This window comes from Pleurodeles waltl, chromosome 2_2 (assembly GCF_031143425.1).
Source record: "Pleurodeles waltl isolate 20211129_DDA chromosome 2_2, aPleWal1.hap1.20221129, whole genome shotgun sequence".
Lineage (NCBI taxonomy): Eukaryota > Metazoa > Chordata > Amphibia > Caudata > Salamandridae > Pleurodeles > Pleurodeles waltl.
The window spans coordinates 745,784,483-745,810,219 of record NC_090439.1 but is presented as its reverse complement, the minus strand read 5'-3'; the positions used below and the strand labels follow the sequence as shown (position 1 = coordinate 745,810,219).

Genomic DNA, 25,737 nt, shown 5'->3' with positions numbered 1-25,737 from the left:
ATCTGATGTGTTAATAATTCCTTCTTCTCGGTTGCCCAGTAGACCAATGTTTAATATTGCAGTCGGTCTTCTCTTTAAATTGTTTAATCTACTCAGTCTCGGACCCTCTGTAAACTAATGCACATTTCATGCCCATCTCTAATTTTCTCTTGTGCACTGCTTTCAGCTGCACTTATGGTCTTGTGCAAAAACATGGATGGTCTTGCACAAACTGGCCTCCACTAGCCCAGTATTTTATTCCTGCACAAGATCTATGATCCCCTTCACAATTCTGTGTGGTCCTGCCATTAGACCATAGTGCTCAATCTCGCTTTTGGTCTTTCAATCCAGCATGTGCTGGAAATGGCCACCTATGTCTGTCCATATTACCGCCACTCCATGCTCTTTCTATGCTCTACTAAAGAACTGTATCCCTTCTGTTGGAATGCCTTATTCTCGCTTCAACATGACCATTTCTCAAAAGTGTGTAACCTGCTTTCATTTGTAATGTTTTTATTTATTAACTTTTTTTTTAGTAAGATAAAGACCTTTGGTGCACGATATGCATAAAAGGATAACAAAGATACATTTCCTGGTGAGTCCTTTCCAGGTTTTTTGGCTACAAGGTAGAAGAAATATCATGCTCTTCAGAGTGCTGTCTAAACTTGGAAGACCACAGGGAGAGGGAGAAGGAAAGAGAGAAGGTGCTGTACACATTGTGTCACTTCAGATAGTTCTAAACATCCTTCTCAAGTAGAATTTTGTGGAGTACTCCTGAAAATCACACATCTGTATGCCCATTACCTTACACACATTCCAGAAAGCAGGTTTCGCATGTATGAGGTTAAAGAACCATTGAATAACAAGCATTGGTAAAGCAAATACATTTAAAGCTGATAAGTTTGAAGCAGTCCAGCAATAAAATGCAATTAGAAACATGCGGCTTGCAGTGCAAAATAAATTTTTAAAAATGATTGCTTTGTGTATACAAAAAAAAATCCATGAGATAAAGAATTAAGTATGTGGTGAAAGAGTGTACTATTTAGATATAAAATTGTCTAAATAGCCAACAGAAATAAGGCAAAACTAAAATACTCTTGTGGCTAATCTAAAATGTGATCGACAATGTCTTAAATCAATGGTTGAAGGCTCTTGAGCCAAAGAAGCTAATAGCTGAAGACGACTAAACAAAAGCCCATTACAAGTTATATAAAATTCAGTATCGCTGCACTGAATCATGCAAGCACCCTTGCACATCAATTCTAAACACGAAAGTGGCAGATTTGCACCTAAAGAAACTAGTGTAGTGTGGAAAAGAATAAATGATACCTTTTCATGCAGGTCACCATGTACATCAGCCGAGGAGTGCATATCATGGGCTGGTCAGTAAGAATTGCTCTTATGGCCTGCTTCACACAGTAATCTGGTTTCAACGGTGGGAGGAAGGGCTCAATTTCTTTCCTGAAAGAAAATATTTTAATTATAAAATGCAGCCTGATCAGTGAACGGATGCAAACCGCTTTAATGTTCATCAATGCCAGCGTAATGCTCTACACATGTAAGGAAACTTGGCCTGCCAAGTGCTTGCTTTTCTTTGAAGACTTTCTCTAAAACCAATTTTTTCCAGGGTAAAATGAAACTGTGAACCTAACCATTGCTTCACTAAAAATAAATATTGGCGCACTAGGGAAATAAACATGAGGATACTGGGGTTGTTCTGCAGAAGTGTTCTCATGCTTTGTTGCTTTTTAGGAGCAGAAGATGCATATTTCTTGTGAGAGGTCACACACTGACACACCACTTCCCTGTAGCTCTTCTTTTTTATTTTTTTCACACTAAAATGAAGTTACACCATCAAGGACTCTACAATTGTTACAGATATTTGATTTATCAGTTAGTTATTCATAAGGAAATTCAGAGTTAGAAGGAATTCACAATGGAACTTAAAGGGTGAAGGTAACTTTCACAAGGTTCTCTTACAACAGACCAGTTCGCAGGCTGGCATGGGTAACTACAGAGAATATTATTTCAGTCTCGCACATTTCGGGGGGAAATTGCAAACTTTCAAACTAAGTGAATCATAAACCACAACTAGCTAGCACAGTTAATTTACAAATAAGAGAAAACACAAGTTGTGCATCCATTTTTACAAAGATGAAATAATGTGATGAGATTAAGTGTTGGAATGTTAATGCAAATACAAGATCATACTTTCTTTGGTTTAAAGACTCAGGCCTCAATTTACGTGTGTTCTTAATTTGTGTGCTAAGAGCTTACACTCTAATACCTGCTGGTACAATATACTCAAAGTGGAAAACACATAAGAAAGGAATCCACTTTCTTTGCTTCCTTTCAACAACATGAGTAAACAAGCATTGTCAACGCCAATAGGTCTGATGTTAGATGCATCCTTTTGGCTTTGTCTATGCACGTTTTGTAACGGGTTTTTTGAAACTCTAAAGCTGAGGGAGGTGCTGGATGCTCCCCAAAGAAAAAAGGAAAAATATATTTGCTAAACGCAAAACATTTTTGGTCTTAGGCTCACACATTACTATGGTATTCCCTGGTATTGAAGGAAACGACTTTGTGTATAGCTGTGTTTCTTGTGAAAAAGCAGAATACAGTTACTCGCAGTGAAGTTATATAATGGCTGAAGTGGGCTAACCCATTGCACCGTGCTGTCTTGAGGTTGGAAGAAAAATGTGATTGACACCGCAGACTAACAGATGAAGAGCCTGGCTGAAAGCCTCCATAAATCAGTAATATACATATCCATGGAGTAAAAATCAAAACTCCATTGTTGTGAAATGGTGAGAGAGGATAATTATGTACTATCCTTTAACATCAGCAACACCGTGAGCACTCACATACAGTGTGAGTGTTGAGGCAAGGAAATTCTAAGATCACACAAAGTTCCAGGGTTTAAGGAATGTTGTGGCTTTCTGAGAGTAACTTTTGACCTGTTTTTGGTGGAAAAAGGGACTCACGATTTAATTCTGGTGATAACTACGCCCACAAGGCTTCAGGTAACCCTAATAAAAATGAAATAGTGGGATTTTTTAACCACCAAATAATAACGATACTCTCACACTTCAGTTGAAAAGAAACCCAAATAAAATAATTTGTCCTCTGCAAATGGGGCCCGAAGCCTCAACAGCCACATTCTGGCAGATTAGGATTAATGTTGTGATTTGTGTTCATGCAACAAGTCAATTCAGTTTAAAAAAAATCAACTGCCAATGATGGTGGTGTCAGAGCACAGTGGGTTTTCAACTCGTTCGGACCATAAGCACCAACTGTATTACTCCCTTCTACAAAGCATTTTATTATATGAATATCTGATTTCAATAATGTCCAGCTATGGGTCAGAAATACCATAAGTCACAGCTCAATAGACACACTCAAAGAGCTCATAATTTTGACATCCTGCTACTGCAAGCTTTAGTTAAGCTGTGTGGCTGATCCTGTGGTTGACCCAGTAAGGATGGTTACTTGACGGTGTACATTTTTCCATTCCAATTTTTCTCACTGCATTTTAACCTGCATTCAACTTGCAATATGGTTACCTCGAGGTCAATCATTTCGAGGGGCACCTGACAGGCAGTGCAAGCGTTGACTACATATCACAAAACTAACTGAACAGTTGTCAAGCAAAGGGTGGGTGGGGATAATACATTTCTTTTGAGAGGTTCGAGACAGGTATAACTTGGTACCCACAACTTGACTGTGTTGATGCAGCTAGGTGGGTATGATGGAGGGGAGAGGAGGGTTGGGAAAGGAGGGGTGGGAGGGGGGAGTAAAAACACACCTTATCCTGCATCCACGGAACATATCTGTGTCCACCAAGTAAGGGCACACAAGAGTAGTTTTAACACCATCTTTGTCAGCAGCCTTTATTTCATGGCTCAGTGATTCGTGAAAGCCCACAGCACCAAATTTACTGGCACAATAATCCTGCAGAGGAGACAAAAGATGCATTGTAATTAGCCAATGAAAACAAAATATGCATTGAACATAGCCAATGAAAGGCGGCTCTGAGTGGACAAGCTGCATTCAGAGTGTTGCTTCAAGCCCGGGATTACCTGCAACTAGTAAACTCACAGAAAGGAGAAAACAAAAAGCTATTCACAGTAAGACTGGTAACTCTGTCCTTGCCTTAGGCCGAGTAAAGCACTCTGCTACCTTTTGGCTAAATTTACACTTTACAAATAACACACTCAAGTATACATGCAAGACTATTGGATGTGGTTCAGTGCTGAAGCAATCTATAAAGTAAAAGTCAAGAGATGCATGCTGAAGATTAAAAAGATTTAAAAAATGCTGCATTGCTATTTTGAACTGCTAGAGATAAGGCAAACTAAGTATATATTGTGACCACCATGACCACACCTCGAAATATACAATGAAGAACAAGAAAAATCTCTTCATCAGTTGAGATTCACGATTGCACGGAAACGTCTATAATTTCCATATACTTCACTATTCATAACATTTGGCCCATTTTTCACAGTTGAACACCTTCAAAAGCAGATATAAACAGTATCAAAACTTCAACCAAATTAGAATTTTCGTTACTGCCAAGAACAATCAAGAAACTGTACAAACCTGGTAAACTAAAACCACCCACTTTGATGGCTTCCAATCCCAACTTTCAATGAATGACAAGTACCTTTGGTACCCTAAATACCAACCTCACCCTCAAGGAACACATTGAAAAGAAAAAAAAAAAACAGACTGACTCCTACAGCTTTACCTTCGGGAGACAATGAAACTGTTTTTTTCAAGAAAGAAACCTCAGAAATATTCTTTAAGCTCTCATACTCTCACATCTGGATGGTGGTTATGCCCTGCCCCACGGCCTCCCAGACTCCACATTGACACCCCTTATGGGCATCCTACAACCTGCAGCTCGTCTAACCCAGGGCCTGAAGAAATTTTATCAAATCACCCCACCACCCAATCTGGAGAGAACTCCACTGGCTCTCCACTTGCCAGCCCTGCAATATCAGTTACAAAGCCATCATGACTAGCACCCCACGGATACTGAAGACAAGCTCACCACCTCTGGAGGTTCTCTGCAGACTATGAAGTGTAAAAAAGAAAAAAGGCACAGGTATTTTCCATATATGCACACAGGATCCGGAATAACCTGTCCATATTCATCAAGCCCGCCGCAACGCTGCTTTAATGTAGAAAAGAGTTGAAGAAGAACCACTTTAAAGAGCACTACATCATGATGCATTAACCATGCACAAACCAGCCTCCTGTTCTATCAGTCCTTGACTTTAAGCTTTCCTTTGTTCCTTTACAGCGCTCCACTGCCTTTGGCTAAGTTAGCTACACAACTACCACATAAATACACAGCAGGACTCTCTCACTAAGCATGAGAGCGTCAGAAATCACAACAAGGGATGTGTGAAATTTCTCTCGCAAGCAATACAATTACTTCCCACAGTTCATAAACTTTTGGCAAGTTGGTTTCCACATTAAAATTGTGACTTTCTCCAATTAAGTACCTCAAGCAACAAGGAAAAACCTCAAATGATTTAATTTAAAAAGAATACATAACACAATTAGCTCGTTAAACTAAAAAAACCCTCTAAAGTTAAAGATGCATGTTTAAAAGATTTCTTGACAAAGAACTTCTTCCAGGAGGCAGGGTTCACTATTACTGTTACTTTTGAAGTGTTTTGCCTACTGAATTCTAAATCCGCTATTTCTTAGTTTAAACCCTGACGTAGTCAAGCAATAACCTTGCTCTAAGTTCATGTGGCGACTTTCAAGCAATGGTTACAGCGCATTCCAGCAATCATTTTGCAGTGATCACCATTTTTTATCCACAAAAAGATGCCCCAATTCACAAATGTTTTGCTGTGACTTACTCTTCTAGAACTAGTAAATTTCAGGAGATCAAGACATGCTCACTCACAGCAAAACCTTTGTGAACCAGACGTGCAGTGTTTTACTCTTTTGGGGATTTGGGAGAGGTTCAGTTCTAGTACTATAATTAGAGCGAGAAAGAGGATTATTTCCACTATTGCACATCCTCATTAACATTCATCAATCACATACACAATGCAATAATGTGTCAGATAAACCAGATATAGAGGGAAAAAACAGGGGCCTTCGCAAAACACCATTATATAGTGCTGAAAGCCTTACCCATACTTTTGTGGTATGCCTCATCATAGCATCACTCGTCCCAACCCGGAGTAGGCTGTACTATAGCCTTAGAACCCGCCGTAGCGGGCTCTACCGGCTATTAAAGGCCCGCTCCCCGCGTTAAATGCCGAAGGCGAGGGCATTTAACAAGGGAGAGGGACTTTAATAGCCGGTAGAGCCCGCTACGGCGGGTTCTAAGGCTATTAGAACATTCTGCCACCAAAATGTTCACGGAGCCCGAGGGGATTAAAATCCCCTCGGGCTCCGTGAGGCTTTGTTCACAGCTGCTGCTGTGAACAAAGCGAACATTGGAATGTTGGCGCTGCGGGCTTTTACCGGCAAGTAAAAGCCCGCAGCACTCCATTGTTTTCAATGGAGCCCCCAGCATTCCAATGTTCTAATATTAGTTTATCCTCAGCATGAGGGAGGTCAAAGTAAATGTTATTGGAAAAATTAGGGATCCAGAATAGTGTTCAATTTTCCTCCCTGTATACGCAAAGGAATTCCCTTAATTAAAGGGTAACGGAGCAAGATAAAAAAAAATAGAAAAGGGAGGAATAAAATAAGAGTTTGCCTCAATCATCCCATCAAATGCCAACATGTTTCAACCCATGCAACACCCCATAACCAGTGTCAGGCTCTCATCTGAGTAGATGAGAGTTCCATGTGTACTCTTCATGTGCATATGTAGAGAGGCTACAATAAGGCTTACATTGCAAATCAATTTTTTATGTTTCATCACCTGCACAGATAATAATTATATGATTTCACCAGTGAATCTACTTTATTACGGTTTCCACTGAAGAATATAATATAGGCATAATACAGTCACCTAATGTTTCTTAACAAATTTGTAAAACTTGTGATTAGACAGCAACACATCGCAAATGTAAAGACCACATGGATACACTTACAGTGTGTAACTATTTACCCTATCTGAGGGTTGATATGACCACCTGCCCTCTACGGAGGAGGACATCTTCTGTAGTCACACACTTGGAGAAACAAAGGTTAACATGGGTGATCCAAAAATCCTAATATCTTAACTTAGGTGCAATGAGTGGATAGTGAGCTAAAAGTTAGAGAATACTCAGGGGTGCAAAGGGGGTGTCTTCTTAAGATGCATCCTAAAAACACACTTTGTCAATACTTTTTGTTGCTGCATCATCATATGTGAAATGGTTATCCACTTTTTTCAAGAGTATATGAAGACATTTAAAATTCACATGTTCTGAGATTGTCATTTATGCTCGTAGAAGTCCACTTGAAGCTATCAGTGCATCGGAGGAGGTGGCATCCTCTTCACGCATAACCTGAATATTCATTCGGGCACTATCACACTTACTTATCTGGGAATATGTGAATAAATACATGTTATTGAATCACATGCCAATGGGGGGGTAATAATTATTCTGTGTTCACATATATCCACACATGCTGTTAAAAAAACACATTCCAAAAAGCACTGATTAAATGGGTAACACCAAAAATACATAATAACGGAAGCCCGAGTGTCCCTTCATCTTTTTGTTGGCACCACCTAAGTGGGAGACCTGTGGGAGTCTGCAGCGTGTATAGGAAGTTTGCACTGTGTTTGAACAAGCCTGTGTGGGGCTGTGTGGGTAAGAGAAAAGCACACTGCTGCTGCCCGTTCTATTCACCTTCATTCTGTGAGAGATGCTTGCACTGACAAAGCCTTTGTAGTGGCCATATTGTGTGAAGAAAGCATGCATTCCTGGCTGGTGTATGTGCTTTAAGTGCATGTGTGCGCACGTACATTTGTGCGAGGGAAGCTGTAGGAGGGTTATCCTGGTTTCTACAAAAAATAATTCTCCAAAGGAACAGCTCTTCACATACTGGTGATGGATCAAGCTGGTTCTTAATTTCTCAGATCCACGACAGCCATCATTGTCTGTTCAGGTCAAGAGTGAGCTTCCAACTCAGTGGCCTCACACACTCTAGAACCTGACAGGCACTGATGTAATACAATTCTAAACACTTTTCAAAGGTAAATAAAGAAGTAAAGAAAGACATAAAAGCACAACACAAAAATGTATTACAGAGTAAAGATGAATACATGAGGATACACAATATAATATATAACTATATATTACACCACATTTTACATCAGCTTCATTATTGTAGCCTGTGCGGTGCCTTTTACTGTGTAAGAAAAGCTTGCACCGCTGTTAACCCTGTGTTGCCTGTACTGGTTCACAGAAACGTGCACGGATACTTGTTTACTGCAGAAAAAAGCCAACGCCACTCTATTTAACACAATCTGCACGGGATCTTAGACAGTTAGACTACTGCAGTCAGAGTTCATTTCTAGACTTAAAACGTTTCTGAACATCTTAATCAGCAAAATGTAATTTCTGTGAGATCATGAACGATTGCATGCCGCTTCAGCCCTCCGTCCATTAGTTCGTCCCTCCACTTGCATAAGCGTCGAAAGATAATGCTTTCCATGTCAATCATTAATACGGGTGGACGAAATTTGTGTAATCTGCTGTAGCGCAATTAAGCGAAATTAAGCGAAATTGAGCAAAATTAGGCACAGGGAGCACAACCCACCATTTAGCGCTATATTCTTAGCGCAAAAGAACCAGTTTTCCATATTGGGACCCAGGATGCATTTTGTGCTAAGAAGATTGCGCTGAATGTAAAAGAACACAAACAATAGCAACTACTGATGCTCGCTAGGTTTGTTGTTCCTCTGGTTCTGCAGCAGAATGTTTGGGCCAAATTACTCATAATTATGCAAACGGGTATAACCGTGCTATTTTTGGTAATTTTGAGTCAAAAGAGTAACGCAAAATTAAGGAAATTTGTCACTTTACTCCAGTGTAATTCAAATTTCGCCCCGGTCGAATCATTGTCGTGCTGTAGGTCTGTAGCACAGCAGTACCAGGGCAGAGAACTCGAGCTCTGTGCCAAACACTGCTGTTGGGGCCCCCTCATGGCACAAAGTTCTTCTTCAGAGGCTATTATACAGGTTTATTATTACAAACGTATGCAAAGTTTTCACACAAGCAGAAGCCACTGCCCTCCTTACAGAGCTAAAAACATAAATCTAAACCTGCAGAGGAGCTCGATCGGAACTGGGTTACCCTTTCGGCTGCTGCAGGGGGCTCCGAACCAGCGGAGGACAGGTTGGCGTGCTCCCCCGATGAGGTTTTAGAGTAGCTGTCTTCAGAGGCAAGAGATTAAACGGATACTGGCAAGAAACACACTGGCGCGAGCCAAGGAAAGAAGAGGAGTCAAGGGTCGTTTGGCAATTCGCCTCTGCCACGGTTTCTGCAGATAAAGAAACGTTTTAATGGAATTTTTAAATGCGCGTGAGATTTATCACAACTCACGAAGACTTAAATGGGTAGGCAATAATGTGGACGATAAGGAGCCAATAAGCGTGCGACTGGATCGCTCCATTTCTTATCACCCCGCAGACAGCTTCCTTGAGATGGGCTTAATGTACCCTTTCAGGGGGTGACAAAGTGGATACCAAGTCCCCGAAGGTCTGCTGTACTTGCCTCTGCGTGGCAGAAATACGGATATTGGTGCCGGGGCCTACATCGCAGGAATGGCTACTTTCAGGGCTCCCTTTCGTGTACATATGGAGAGTACTGTATAGAAATTATTATTTATAGGCCTGAACTATGCAATGCTTGCAGGCAGTGACGTATGCCCATCTCCCGTGGCTGACTGGTGCTGTAGGCGAGACAAGATTAGGTTGACTGTTACATTTAACAAGTTCAGGGGCATGAGGTAGGCCGCCAGACCCTTGCGTTGTACTGTATGAGAGTGTTGCATGTGTATAGTGCTTTCATACCCACTGCAATACAACAAACCACTTTCCAAGTCATTAAATAGCTTGCTACAACTTTGTCCATACATGGTAGGAAAGCGGATGGTTGAGGTGTCATTTAAGAGTAATAGCTTAATGAAGTATTCGGATTGTTTATACATGGAAGACAAAAAATTAATATGATACTGATGTGCCCAGCGCTCCTACACAACCTTTCAAGTGGGCAGTCTCTCCAACTATACAAGCGTTAGTTCTAACATGCTTTAGATCCACAGTTCCAGGAGACATCCCCTCTCACTCACAGCTGCATAGCTGGGTCGATCGGATGATATCACAAGTAGGCTAGGAAGTGTTGCGGGCGAATCAAGGGGGTATTGTGCTTGAGACTGGGTGGTGCTGAGCACGAGGCTAGGAAGTGTGCTTGTAGATGAGTTTTAAAAGTGAGGGGGGATGCAAAGAACATGAAGGATTTATTCAGAAAATGCATATACAAACCCCTATTGCAATATAGCCCCCCCCCCCCTTTGAGAGCATGCTCAGCCCACTGCATTTGAACATCTGCGAGGCATTCAGATCAAGTGAAATGTTTTTAGGCCCCTCGCCAAATGTACTGGGATGAGCTATTATTTTGTGTTATATCACAAAGTGAGTCTGCTTATTACTAGTGGTCTCATGAACTGGACCACAGTTTACGAAACTGTTTGGTGCACGATCATGCTTGCCGATTATGAAGCAGTTAATATATCTGTACATTACCATAATATCCAAGTACACAGATCAATTATTCTACTGCGTTCTCCCAGACACCTGACCCTGCTGTGTCTGAAGTGGTGCAGGAGGAAGGAGGGATGCTCCCAATACCACCAGGAGCACACACATAAGGTTGCTTTCCAATAAGATGCTCTCTTTATGACACAGCGGGATCACCACTGTACACCTTGTAGTCCGGACTTGAACTGAACATAGCATCATTGGAGGGTAACACAAGCACAGCACAGAACATAAACACTATGACATCTCTACTGCCAAGTGTCCACAACCATGCAAACAGGTTCTATGTGAAACAATACAATAAATCAACACAGAATACCGCACTTTTTAATGAAAAGGTCTGAAATTGTTAGATTATGCTCTCAAAAAACTTTTGGGAAAGTCTATTCTGGTCAGACACCTAACAGAAAGAATTGTGTTACAATAATTTCCGTCATTTGAGAACCAAAGGACACTTCAGCGTCTCACCAGCTTTACTGAGAGGGTCCAAAGCCCCATTTTGAAGACCAAAAGGTGGGCCCCAGGGTTTGCATTAGCCACTGACAATAATGCCCTTATTTCGGTCAGTGTTCATCTGCTGCCAATTGCAACCTATTAGGTCAATGGAAATGTGTCAACGTGAATGCCTTTAAAACAAATACTCCAGAACTAAAACATATACATAATTCAATCGTGTGCATGTGCAGCTGCATGGGGATGCCACAGCACTGCAGGATGTTAGCCGTAAAGACCAAGGCCCATGACTTTGACCCATTCTGGGAACTAAAAGTAGCTGTTGAGACCAATCTTTAGAGTTTGTAAACAGAGTTATAAGGATTTCTGTTTTAAGTCTGCATTAGTCATAATCTTAGATGGAGGAGGGGTACTGCCAAACTATACATTGACTCGGCAGAGAGGGGAAAGGGTGCCAAGTACAATGAAAGGGATGCAACAGAAAGGGATAAAATCAGGAAGCAGGGGACACAGTCTCACTGGCAGGAGTGTACAGGATACAGGCAAGAGGGCAGGGAAAGTGGATTAAACAAACAACCACTGGCCTACATAAACATTTGTTGCCCATGTAACAGTTGGAAAAGTATAGGAAGATGAAGAACAAGTACTGCAAAGCCAATATGTCGGGCGTTTTAAGTGAAAGTAATTTTTCTTCAATTGACAATTTTGCTATGCCTGGTTGTGTGGAATTGCAAGTGTAGGAATTTGAGAATGAGTGAAACGGTGGATGAATGGAGTGACTGATTGTATGCATGGATGAAAAAGTGTAGTAAATACATTCATGGACATGGTGAATGCATAGTTGGATGAATGGGTGAGTAATTACAAGAACATTCCTGGATGAACGCATGGATGTGTGTTCATGGATGGAGAAAGTGTAATGTATGAGTGAGAGCATGGACAGCTAAGGCCATAATGCTGGAAGTTGTGTTGGTTCCACAATCACTGCCAACTTTTCAGTTTCCCTATGTGTAACATTTTAATGTCTTATGAGTGAAACTCTGAGACACTTTATGGCAAGAAGAACAATAGGACTTATGTCCATGTAATTATAAAAATTATAAGAAATTATCCTCTTTTGTGCAATGTAATGTTCTAGTAATGGCTTTAAGATAACCCAGCGCAAAAAATGATTCTCGCAAAAAAAAAAATCAGGGCTGGCCAAAGGTGCCAGTCACACAAAATATGTGGCTACTTGGCAGCTGTGCATTGAAGGTTGCAATGATGGACGCATTACTGTATCAAGAGTGTCTAGGTTTGTCATTGAGGCCAGAGGCTGAGAGAACCCGAATGATTTGGTGGTTCTGCTCTCGGTCAGACTTATTTTCCAATTTATGTAATTGGAAACTTTGACACCCTTTGTACGCCCTTCAATCCTGGCTGTTGCTTCTAAATTCCACATTTGATTGGACTCCAAGGTAGTTCAAGTAGAGCGCTCTATGCGAAATGGAAGGCTTTGCGGAAGATGGCGCTATAAAGCAGGGCCAGCAGAACCCTACTTTTCTGGATTGCCCAGATTTCTTGAATGACGCTATACTGCAGCTGAGCAGCATGCAGTTTCTCCCACCTCTTCATAATTCACAACACATTCTGCTGTTAAAATGTGGGAGCATCAGACACAGAAATGATTGTTTTTAAGACAATACATTAATAGTCACAATATTTTTCGGAGCCTCGTCATAATGGTGCTGCAGTCTCCGAGAGAATCACCCCACCAAAGGCTGGGATCGACCTACTCAAGGGAAAAACTCTCATAACACCTTTGGTGTGTCGCTAATGAAAACCCTCTTCCACCATGACAGCAGGTGTGCCACGTTTGCTAAAAGTGACACAGCTCCGGGAGGGTAAGTGCACTCTGTTTCAATTTACCAGTGAATGTGTCTGCAGGAATAGACCAAGTCTAAAATCGTTAACGGATTAGCACACAATGCTGAAATCATATGCTTACTAGCATATTTTAATATCAAAAAAACATAAGTAGATGCATAAAAAAGGAACTCAATGTTTTCTTTAAACTGCTGTGTTTTCTTAGAGTAATACTTTTTACTTGACGGGAATGGAGGAAAAAAGTCGCATGTAAAGTCTCAGCACAGACCTCTGTGTAAACATGCATAGTGCAGTCCAAGAACACAGGGAGTAATTCATAACATGTCTTTTTTAACTTGCCTTTAGGCTTTTGTTACGAAATCTTGTCTCTCTTATTAGCAATTCTGTTTCGAAAGAAAACCGGAGCTGTGCTTTAAGTTATTGGCACGCACTCCTGATTAGTGCTTCAGAATATTCGTGTGTGCAAAGCTGCAGTCTTGAGCGTAGAAGACACAGATATTATCTAACATGCAGTGGAAAGGAATTCTGCAAACATAAGATTTAGCTGATTTTGTAACCTGTAAAATTATTCAAGACATAAACGAGCAATACTGCTCTTGGGAGATGGAGTATTGTGGATGTATGTGGACCAAGCAGGTGTCCTTGTGGAGGGAATGGTTTGCCTCTCAGCAGTCATCCCACTTATGTGGGCAACGTAAGAGGCAACATTCTATCAGTCATGATAACTGGCACTGGACAAGAATGCATGGCCAGACCCCAGACAGTCCCCTAAAGAGGGCATGACAGGCAGAATGGGCGAATAAGGGTTGCACTGTTGGCAAGTGCATGCTGAACAGAGTGATGGCCGCAACTGCGCCTTATTGTTGCTGGCGATGGCCGGCAGGATGTCTTATTTTTGATGACGTGTGGAGAGGGGCCAGGGTGGAGGCGCACTCGTACTGCAGCCTGAGCCAGCTATGGCTTGTAATATAGAGCCTCACAACCTCATGGCTCTCCGCTCACTATGGCACTTCGAATATCAAACAGCTGTCCTCTGGGCTCATCCAGATGTGATTGGCACTTCCAAGAAAGCAATGGCTATAGAGGCTGACGAACTGCCCAACTCTGTGTATGCTCTTCTGTGGGCTGATCCTAAAAGTGAATGACTTCTAGCACTAAGGTGCCTGTGAGTGAACATGGACTGTAGAAATAAACAAGCAAATATTTTAGATTGATATAAGGGCACAAATATTTGTTATAAGTCTTGTAATCTTATAGTATAGCCCTTGATAGGAAAACACTTTTTATGCCATAGGTCAATGATTGTACTTTAGATACATAGGATGAAAAATTATGTTAAAAAAATAAAAATAAAAAAATCAACCACCATTTTTTCGGCTCTCAAATGAGCTAAGGTTACCACAAACCATTGCATTATACTAAGAACTTAACGAAAAAACATTTTGTAATTAACAAAAGATCAAAAGAGTTGCATCAAACTGGCTGAATTCTGCAAAAACATTCCAATGTCCAACAAGCCGCTGATGCACATAAATGACCAACTCAAGACAGTCGAAATCCAGCATAAATTGAAGGGCAGGCATTATAAATCTAAACCCACTGACAGCCCATCTCTTTCCATGGCGGTTTCAAATACCAAATCTCTTTATTCACAGCCCATCCCCAACCATCACAAAAAGCTTTCTAGGCTGAACACAATCTGGGTTGCCATCATAAACGTATCCCTTCAGCAGGGAACAGTACTAAACTCCTTAAAAACCAGACATATTACAATGCTCCTGAAGAAAAAGGGTAGTGACCTGCAGATCCCATCAATTACTGAGCAATCACCAATCGTCCGTTCCTAGCCAAACTACTGCAAAACTGCATGGTCAACAAAATGAAAAACTAGGTTTCAGATACTAACCTGATTGGCGGTCACCTATCAGGTTTGAGGCCAGGCCATGGTACAGAAACTGTGACACTTCAGAGACTGATGATGCCCCAACCTTTGAAGACTGTGGCAAGTCCTGTCTCATTGGTCCTCTTTTTGGCTTTGGACATCATTGACTATAGCACTCTACTTGACACCCTGAAAAGAAGACTAGGTCTTGAGGGCTTGGCGTTAGCATGATTAATGTAGTTTCTCTCAAAAGACAAACATGAAAATCTATATGGATAATCACTATTACTGCCCCTATTGCACACAAAACAGCATTCCACAGGGGCCCATTATTACTCATTGATGTTCAGTGAATATATGGAACCACTGGAAGACCTCGGGTTTCAACAGGGTGCATTACAGATATGTACTTGTAATTGGCCACTCCAGGTCAAGAATGGTTCCACTTAAAGTGGTCTTCCATGCTACTGTACGTTTGGTGACTAGAACCCGCAATGAGGCCATATCATCCCAGCATTAAATAACCTCCAGTAACAAACATGGGAATCAAAATGGCAACAATCTTAAAAGCATACCGTATAAATAAGTCCTTTTAAACATGCCTAGATACTTAGCATGGAAAAACCTGATCTCTAGAGGTACCCATACCTCAGGTAGCAAGGGAGGACACAGCCTTAAAAACCCAAATATATCAAAAACAGAGGACCCTTACGCAAGCTGCCTCAAAACAAAAGCGCAAAAAGGCGCAAACAAAAAATCCTCAAGACCGTTTAAAGATGAATAATCAAGTTTGTCTTCTTTATACTACCAAAAAGCACCAGCAGAGTAAACGAAAAATATTTTAGAGCATTATTTCATTTGTAAACATTAAAAAAATGACAGTTTTTTTAACAGACTTATGATTGCAGGTAGCATTATCTGATTAAAAACAGGATGAAACAAACCTCTACTCCAGCTGTGCTGAAAAGTCCCAGGGAACTTGCGACTGTCACAATGTGTCCGTGGTTCATATCCAGCATCTTTGGGAGGAAGGCTTTTGTGGTCTACAATAGGAAGAGAAACAACTTTGCATTAATACAGCTAAACTAGGAAACACACTTTGCATGAAATGACACCTAGGCTCAGTGAACAAATGACATTGCTTTTTCACCCCCCTGATAGCTGTGAGACTGACAGGAAATGTGTATGATATTAAGGTCAATTTTATATTAGAAAATACATGCATTTATACCAGTAAGCGGGGGGGTGGGGAAGAGCTGGACAACTTACTTTTCGTTATCTAAAAACCGTCCCTCTCCCACTCTCATCAGCATTAAAACTCGTAAAATTATATTTTTACACATCATTTCCTATCCCACCACCCACGGTTCCAGACTCCACGATTTCTCCTCACCTCTCTCTCGAAATATCACACAATCCATACTCCCCCCCTTCAAACCCCAAACCCCAAGCCCTCACCCATCACCCCAACTCCTTCTTTTCCTCTCCTGGACTTCCACAGAGTAACACACTCACATAGTTGACTCGGCTAGTGGTGCCACGTGCCCCATCAGGCCTCCCCAAACCCCAGTCCCTGAAACCATTCCTGGCCCTCCCTGGTGTGTGGCATCTAGCCTTCTTGCTCCAGACTCAAAGTAGTTATTCCCAAACAAAGAGCTCCAAGCACACACCTCCAGTTTTAATTGACACACCAGTTACATCCTCGCCTCCAATATATCCAGATCACAAGGAAAAAGGTTAAATCATCCCACTAAGCCCCCCACCCTCCTAAACTAGTCCTAACGACTGGAAGTTCATTAACACTAATCATTAAAGCCATATCTCCTCGATCTTCCTCCAGCTCAACCATACAGTAACTTTGGTCGAGCTGGAGCTTTTTATTCAGCAACCATGGACCACAACATCTTCCTGCCCTCAATAAATTACAGAGTCTCAGACTCCTCTTGTTCTCTCCCTGCATTTACAACATCCTGATTGGAATGGTTCGAGCTGATGTGATTTCTTATCATTAGGGCTCCCTGTGCGGCCTTAGTGTTTTTGTCATTTCTGTCTATATTTATCCACATTTAGTTTCAGACGATTTTTTCCATATTTGTCTAGGGTTCTGTGTATTAAAAATGAACAATAAACTAGTATAGTTCCACATTTTTTACAGATAAATGTATAATTATGCCTTGATGCCCGATTGGTTTCAATGATATAAATATCCGTAGATGATACATCAGTATACTCTTAAGAAATGCGTGTGTCAGTATCAAACCTGTGCATGTCTATGGCTGTTTAATCCTCATTAAGAAACTGTCTCTTTAAGTCCCTTGCCCTCTCAATCTGTACAGCTTTGACCTGGCAGTCATGATTGCCTGCATTTAGAGTCACTTACAAAACAGAACTCGATTTCTAATTTAGCCATTTTTAAAAAATATACACACAGGAAAATCTGAGCTTTTCTGTATTTATCTGTGAACAAAATAGCAAAAATAATGAAAAACTGTTAACCTTATTTACAGTGTGCTCTGTAGCCAAAGGCCTCCTGATGCTAAGAATCAAAACTCAGAGTATAAAAGAAAGAAGATTACGAAGAAAGGAAGTTTTGATTACTTTCTTGAAAGTGAGATTTTTAGGAATGTGTCTTAACGCTAAATGTAACCCGTGGTACAACATTGCTCCCAAAAAACCGGAGAAGCAGCGTGCCAGAAGAGATCTTTGTATTGCTGGGATCTGTAGAAGTAGACCCCCGGAGCGAAATCCGAAGGGTTGAATAAGACTAGTCAGACAAGAGCTGTCTGGGTGGCAATATGCACCTTAAAAAAAGTTAAGTTCTTGTGAAATTAATAAAATGAATTCTTTGCTACGCAGGTAACCAATCAGCAACTGTATGAGGTTCAGATACATTATATTTGATATTTACAGATCGAACAGACTGCTGCACCTTGGGCTATTTGAGGTTTAAATAAGCCTGCTTCAAGCCAAGATAAAGGCACATACAGCACTCCAGTTTTGATTAAAAGTAGGACAAAGTAGTTCAGTGCATCTGGTCTGGAAGATGGAGAAGCATTTGGTTTAACATCTAGAATGTGGAAGCTAGCACAGCACAATGTATTAAAATAAGGTTGAATTGGGGGATTGGCATCCACAGCGATGCTCAAGGACTTCACATTTGCTTCAGGGGATGGCAATGTCCTCTTACTAATAGGTCAGAAGAAATTCACTAAGTGTTCTTTACTCTTTCCTAGCAAGATGGGCTCTGTTTTGTTTGCAGTCAACTTCAGAAACCTGAAAGCTATCCACAAATCTGCTTCTTTCAAACATCAGAGGTGCTGTCATGTATGGTATTGCTGCTCAAGATGAATAAGGATCTATTTATCTTCTGCGCATTGATGGGGTGTTGCATCCTTGAGACTGAATTAGATTGATCAGATAACTAATGTATCCAGTGAGGGGCAAAGGGAATAAAGGAGATCTCTAGGGTACACCTGCCGTTATCAGAATGCCTTTCGAGTGGTAATGATCCGCTTCCACCTTTTGTGTCCTCCAATTGAAAAAATGAACAAAACATTTTGAGGACTAGCTATTTTAATATTCTGATCAGAGTATCATAATCCAATGTCAAAGGCAGTGGAGAGATCCTAGAGGATAATTGCTGCTGAGTGGCCCCAGTCAAGAGTATCTTTTAATTGCTCAAGAGTTATGAGCAGGTTTGACTCTTGGCTTCTATATGGTCAAAAACCAAACTGCCAGCAGTCTTGGCGGTGCCCCAAAATCTATTAACCTGCTTGCCGCCACTTGTCATTCCAAGGCTTCTTTCTATTTCATCCAACTTATTATATCTTAACACGAACAGATGCATTGTGTCATTCAAGTGACAGCCAACTCTTCATCTCATCCCCTTACCTCCAGGGGGCTTCGCCATTAGATACTAGAAGACACTTTGCTGCCAGATGCCTAAGCCAGCCAAAGCAGGACTTTTCATATTCATACATCCACAGCACTAAAACAGCTCTAATTGTACAGATAAATCACATATACTGTTTGGTCTGCACCCTATTCTGAAAACAAGATGGGGGGATCTCTTTTAACTCAGATGACCACTGCAGCTCACTTACTCTTCATTTGCAAGATCTATCCCTTAATTCAAACCATCTGGTTGAAAACCCTGATTTTTTCTGCCATCCCATGGTCTACCAACTTTCCATGGTCCACTCCTACACCTAGCTATCAACACCTTCCATATTGGGTCTCAATCCAAAACAGAAGCCTCTTCAAATGCATCTGCTTCTTCTTCAAATCCCTCCATGGGTTTTTACCAGCATCCACTTTACCCAGGCAGTTCCTCGCAGCACGATCATCAACCAACATGAGCACCCTCAAGTTAATTTGATCTCCTGGCACCACTTTACTGGAATTATATAACCCTTGGCCCAAAAATCACCAAATTCATTTCAACTTCAAAGCTGTCCCCAACTACTACTGTCTCCAAAAGGGAGCCAATGCAGCTACCCCCACTTTTCCTGCAGTACGGGTCTCAAACAGACTTAGCAGTTATCCCACAATTTCTGGATTTGTTATAATACACTACTGTATTTGTGTTAGTGTGCCACTCGTCACACTTCTACTGTGCCTGTTGTTATTTTATTCAGGATCGACCCCAATATGAGTTGCTTGTAATCTTCGATGAGCATGGATACAGATTTTAAAGAAAATTAAGCAGTGTGTGGCCTGCAGGTGAGTATGATGTCAACTCATATTTAAGCTCCATTCAGTTCCTAATGCATTGCCCTCGATGATAGTAAGGGACAGGTAACTCACTGGTACGCTGGCTTCCCCAAGGCATCCCCATGAAACACGGAATAGACTAATACATTTGATAGAGCGCCTCCCCAAATGGGGGAGGTGGAGTGGTGCTTAGGACCCAGGGCCACTGTGGCCCGAGCCCTGTGCGCTGGTCCTACGTTTTCAGGCCTGGCGCTTTCGCCCTCTCGCCTCGTGAGGCGAGAGTGCAGAAGAGCAAAAATTGGGGGCGTGTCACTTCCGGCCACCTCCTGCCCCACCGCATCCATTGGGGAATATTTAAGTGGCCCCCAGATCAGCCCCAGTCTTTTCGTGAATGCGGTGTGGGCGGCGCAGACCGGTGACCAACGTTACCCACCCTCCCATCCCTTAGACATGAGATTGAGGATATTGTGTGAGATGGAATACTAGGCGTGAGATGAGATAATAGATTCACCCTAAGCAACAGAGGGATACCCAAGGCAGGGTCCCCTAGATAACACCGTAAGGAAGGATCCTGCAGTCCTGAGTAAACCGGCGGATGTACACACCAGCTTGGGGGTTAGGGTGCCCAGATCGCAGGGGTGGGCACACGGCTCCCGCTCCTGGCCACCCTGTTGCACCCCCAAAGCAGCTTGGTGTTGGGGTGCAGAACCCAGAGCACAAGGACAAACGACGGTGAGGTGTTATGAACTGTTCCCCCAAGGATACAGTTACGGTTCACCTGTGTGGTCCAACTGTGTTCAGGAGGCGGGAGGATCCCGGGTTGTGTCAATATCATGATTTATGACAAGACTTAATTTTGACTTACATGATATGTTTTTTATGAATTACGAGTTTAATTAATTGACATTTGTAAATAAAATTCTTCCAATGCCAAAGACATTCAGACTTTGTCGGTTTACATTTGGCGGGTGTTGGGGCGGGAGCCTAGTGGAGGCATCCAGGTTTTATGTAACTGAGAAACAACAGGCTTACTGGGGATGAATAGGCGAGAGAGCATCATTACCTGGCAGGACTCCTAATGAGCTGACCTATACCTGGAATGAACTTCACTTTCTTTATAGGGGTAATACAGTGACTGAGCTCTACAATTGCTCCCGCTGATTGGTATGAATATCCTGGGGGTAATGCAGAAGACCGGCTCAGTTATGCTAATAAGACTACAAGCCCCATGGGAGTGACAAGCGAAGTACTGAGCAAACAATGCACTGTGATCTGAAAACTAGAGAAACCAGTTCACTGAGTGAGGGAAGGGCACGGACTATATGGAATGTGTACAACGTGCCCAAATGCACAGACAAGTGAAGTTGAGGTAGACGAAATGTCTGATTTTACAAGGGCAATGAAAGCCCCTCCTGCTAATCCTACCCTTGAGGGTCACTGGTAGGAGTGTTTCAAGAAGAAGTAGGGCAGGTTCATGCATGCTCAAATGCAGAGCCAATCAAGAACCAGTAGCATACAGAGGTTGTAATTCTTCCAGAGGATGGAGGAGCCAAGGAGGTGAGGACAGAGAAGTGGGTGGAAGGTCTGTAACAGTTGTGAAAGAAATATGCAGAGCTAGGATGGCCAACCTGGAGCTGGTACTATATGCAAAGGAAATTGGCATTTAAAACGGAAAGGAAACACACAGATAATCTTAGCCAAGATGCACTCTGCTGTAGGTGCTGAACCTATACCGAGGGGCACAGGAGTTTCACAAGGAAAAAACACCTGTAACTGGAAGAGACAACAGCAACATAAGGGGCAAGAAAAACTTGCCAGGACTGTTCAACTCCCAAGTGAGATACTTGACCAAGATCCATAACAACTTGAATCATCTGTCTAAATTCAAAGAGAGTCTATCACAGGCACAAATATCTCCAGCTGTGCTGTTCTAAATGAAGGGCATTCTGGATGAACAAATTGGGGATGGAGAGAGCTTTAGCGATGGTGACGCCCAGTGCCACAATCTTTGTTGGCGCTTCCTACCCTTAAATTTTTTTAACACTACTCATCCCAGAGTAGGGTTTCAGAACACTTTACATCACACACACATTATACAGATCCAGTAACTCATAAGTGGGCAAATCAGTCCATAGAAAAACGTACATAAGAAAATGAGAATTATAAGGTGTAGAAGTCACGTGGTAAAGGCTCCCCCAACTCAGGGGACCCACGCATATGGCAGTGAGAAAGGGCTGGAGCTGGGAGTTGTGGCGTGATGCGTCGCGGCCTTTCAGGAATGTTGGCTGCGATTGGCTGAGCCATGTGCGCAGCCCTTGAGGCACTTGTGTGGCCGGGGGTTCAGCCCCAGAGGCACTCTCCCTCGGGGCACAGCAAAAAATGGGGCAACAAGGCTGCAAGCGGATCTCTGTTTCCTACTCGCCACCTCAGATCTACACGGACACCGCTCCCCTGGGCCCCGCACAGTTGTCCTTCAAGCCGTGTTTTGTTTTTGTTTCTTTCTCCTTTGTTTTCTGCAGGTCATTGGAGCAGTCTCCTTCCATCTGCACACTCCGCTCGTCAGGTGACTCTGCATTTAACAGCACAGCCATCTCCTGCTGGGGGCCACATGGGCTAGAGAGCTTGTTCTCATCTGAACTTGGTGCTTTGGTACTCTGTGGCGGCTCCTGTGGGGTCCGTTGATGCTGTAGGTGAGAGAGGTACAAAAAGGGCATTTACTGTTGAGACAAGCCTTTTGAGCCATGGCTTAAAATTTGGGCTTGTGGCATTTTGCTGATCAGTAGGTTTTATTGCCTCGGATCTACACGGGCTCGGGCGATCTGGGATTGATTTTTCAACAGGGAGAGGCAAGGGGGAAGTGTGCAATTTTGAATCACAGGTGCAGTGCGGTTGGCACAATTGTGTATTGTGTCAATGGGTTTAAAGTTGGCAGGCACAGTGGGGTTGGTACAACTGCGTTTTGTTCCTGTCTTAAGGACACAGTGTTTTCAGCCAAAGGATTGGTGTGTTTTTAGTATTTTTGCTAGACTTTAAAGTGCATATAACTATTGGCCTGGTATTTGCCTGCCAATGGGTGCGAGTGCTTTTCGGAACTCCAAAATGTTGCCATCTTTCTTGAGGCACTACGTGGACTCAAGATCCTTTCACCCCCGCTTGGTTGGTTGTGAAGCAGCAGGGTGCTACGCCCTATTTTTATTGGTTCTAGGAACCCCCTGTTTCTGTCATAGGCCTGGTAGTGTAAGGAGAGGGTCCCACGGACTGAGGTAGATTTTGAGACATTAATGCATAGAATGGAAGCAATGGATGAGAATTTAACATTGTTGTGGCCGCAGGCGACTGTGGGGCAACACAGTGAACCTGTAGCATTGAAAGAGAGGCCTAGGAGACCAGGGGTGTCTCCTAGGATGGTATTTCCCCCGCTTCAGAAGCAGGGCAAGGGACTGGGAATCCAGAAGGGGTTGTCAGCAGTTCCTGGAGGTGACCTGCAGACACTATTTGCAGGTAATGCAGGGCAAGTGGTGTCTCAGGGTAGTGTCTCAGCTGTATTGGTGCCTGCTGTGAGTGGTAGTATTGTCCAGAGCTGTAACAGTTGCATGGCATTGCCAGTCAGACTTGGTGGCTAATTTACCCAGTGTGTTGCCTGGGCTTTCGAAGGTGGAAATGTTGTCCACTCGCCTTTTGGGGTGTGTGCTTGCCGGTGTGTCTGACAGTGATAATGAGGCGAGGACCAGGAGGTTAATGGCCCACCTTGATGGTATGGTTAGTCATGATACTTAAGGGGGTAGTGCACCAGTACAGAAGGTCAGTGGGGTGCCTCCACTTAACTCAGTGGTGCAAGGGGCTGCAGCTCCTTCAGGGAGTCAAGATGGACAGGTGGTGGGGGGGGTAGGGTCGCTCCTGGGGTAAGAGTTAATGGCTTCCCAAAGCCAGTGGTGCAGGGAACTTCAGCCCCAATCACTCTGCTGGCCGGCAGCTCACCAGCAGCAGGCACAGAGGCGGCGGCTTCCCAGCCCAGAAATCGGCAATAACAGGTACGGGGACATAATTGCTGGGCGACGTGCAGTCTGAGCATGATCAGTTGGACAGGCATGTCGCATTGGAAGAAAAGTAGAAAATTTGGAAGGGGAATTATGTAGACTTGTTTGAGTTGATTGTGGATAGGCCCGAAAAGGATGAGGCTAAGCGGTGCAAAGAATGCTCTCATTTGAGGTACTGTGGCCATTGGTCCTACGAAATGAAGGTGAAGGACATGCTGGTGAGCTGGGTGAAAGGTTTCCCAACTTTTCAGGCTATTAGTGCTGACCGCTTTACTAATTTATGTTCTTGCGTTTTATCAGAATAGAATTGTGTGCATGCATGATGAGTATGGGGGCACAGCTTGGAAGGATTATGACGGGGAATTCAGGAGGATTAAGGCTATTAGGCCCACACTAACTTGGGATCAGATTGATGTAATCACTTGGCTGCATTTTATGAAGCCTCAACGCCTTGATGCTACCCCCAGTCAGACCATTTGTGCTGGCTCAGGGTTGAATGGCAGCCCAGGAGAGGAGAGGTAGGTAGAAAGAAAGGTTCCTATTGGGACTGTAACAAGGGTTCCTGTACCCGGCCCCCAGGGACTTGTAAATTCAAGCATTGTTGCTCATTCTGTAGTTAGTCATTCCACACAGAGTCCAAGTACTTCAGAAAGTCCAAGAACAAAGGTGGCTAGAAACAGGACTGATCACCCCCTAGTTGGCAAGGCCTGCTGCCGGGGTAATTGGTTGGCAATGTTCTAATAGCTCAATGTGTACAATAATCCCAAGATAGCTCAGGCACTGGATAAAGGCTTAAAGGAAGGTGCCAGAATCCCAGTGGAGAGGTGTGTGGGCGTCCCCTTGTCAACACCAGGACAGTGTGCGCTCTACGGGCATCTAGAATGCAAAAACCCAACACTCGCAAGATAATGTAATTTATGCATTGTGATGATATGTTATTGTTTAACCTTTTGCATTGCAGAATTCCATCCAAAAGATTCATTTTAAGGTGCTTATAAATACTGTACATTTGCAATGTATTGCTGCAGACATTCAGAGTGTGTTAGTGTGTGGTCCCTTTCCAGGGCCTTCTAGAGACTTTCCCTGCAACATGCCTGGGCGTGGTTCTAGGCTGGGCCAAGACTCTATAAAAGAGAGTCAGCCCAACTTCCAGTGCTCACTATTCAGAGGTCCCGGTGCAGAGCAGCAGCTTCTTCCTGAGCTCCTGTCCCGGCGGCCTATTTGGATTTTCCAGTCTTCTGCACTCATCTCTCATTGGTGATCACTGTTTCCAGGCGGTAAGACGGTGTTTGGACATTTTCCCAACACCGTAATTGAGAATTTTCATATTCTTGAATTTAATTCTTAAATGAATAACAGATCACTTGTGCGCTGCCATTTTTTGACATTTGTATGGTGGTTTGCAAATAGGGAGGACGCGCAATTTATTCCATAAAGATTTGACTTCGTTATAACATTGTTGTTCATTGCGCGCTGATATTTCTTGACATTTACATGATGTTTTACGAGTTGGCAAGACGTGCAACTCGTTTCATGAGCATTTAATTTTGTTGTTCATTGCGCGCTACCGTTTCTTGACATTTACATGGCGGCATTCAAATTGGCGAAACACGCGATTCCCTTCTAGTGTGTAATTCATGCTGTTCATTGTGCGCTACCATTTTCTGGCATTTACATGGTGGCATTCGAATCGGCAACACGCGCGATTCTTTCCTTGAGTGTTTTTTCATGTTATTCATTGTGCGCTACCATTTCTTGGCATTTGCATGGTGGCATTTGAATCGACAAGACGCACAATTTTTTCCCTGAGTGCTTTTCATGTTGTTCATTGTGCGCTACCATTTCTTGGCATTTGTATGGTGGCATTTGAATCGGCAAGACGCGCAATTCTTTCCTCGTGTATAAATAATGTAAATTACTGTGCGCTACCATTCTAAGACATTTTCTTGGTAGCATTTCAAGTTGACACGTCGCGTGATTTATTCCTTGAATCTACGTTGTGTGATTTCATGGTGCACAATCCTTTATGGTGTTTAACACTCATATACAAATCTGCAATGTGCGCAATT

The 25,737-nt window shown here is 42.8% G+C and overlaps 1 protein-coding gene across 1 annotated transcript in view; it reads right to left on the bottom strand.

Moving 5' to 3' along the window:
* The window catches only part of RDH10 (retinol dehydrogenase 10), an 83,766-nt gene that overhangs the window by 8,459 nt on the left and 49,570 nt on the right, over positions 1-25,737 (bottom strand). Inside the window, exons 3-5 of the mRNA XM_069220360.1 lie at positions 15,863-15,961; positions 3,788-3,933; positions 1,309-1,440 (exon numbers count right to left, since the gene is read on the bottom strand). Of these exons, the coding sequence (XP_069076461.1) occupies positions 1,309-1,440; positions 3,788-3,933; positions 15,863-15,961 (377 nt within the window). The remainder of the gene's footprint in view (positions 1-1,308; positions 1,441-3,787; positions 3,934-15,862; positions 15,962-25,737) is intronic.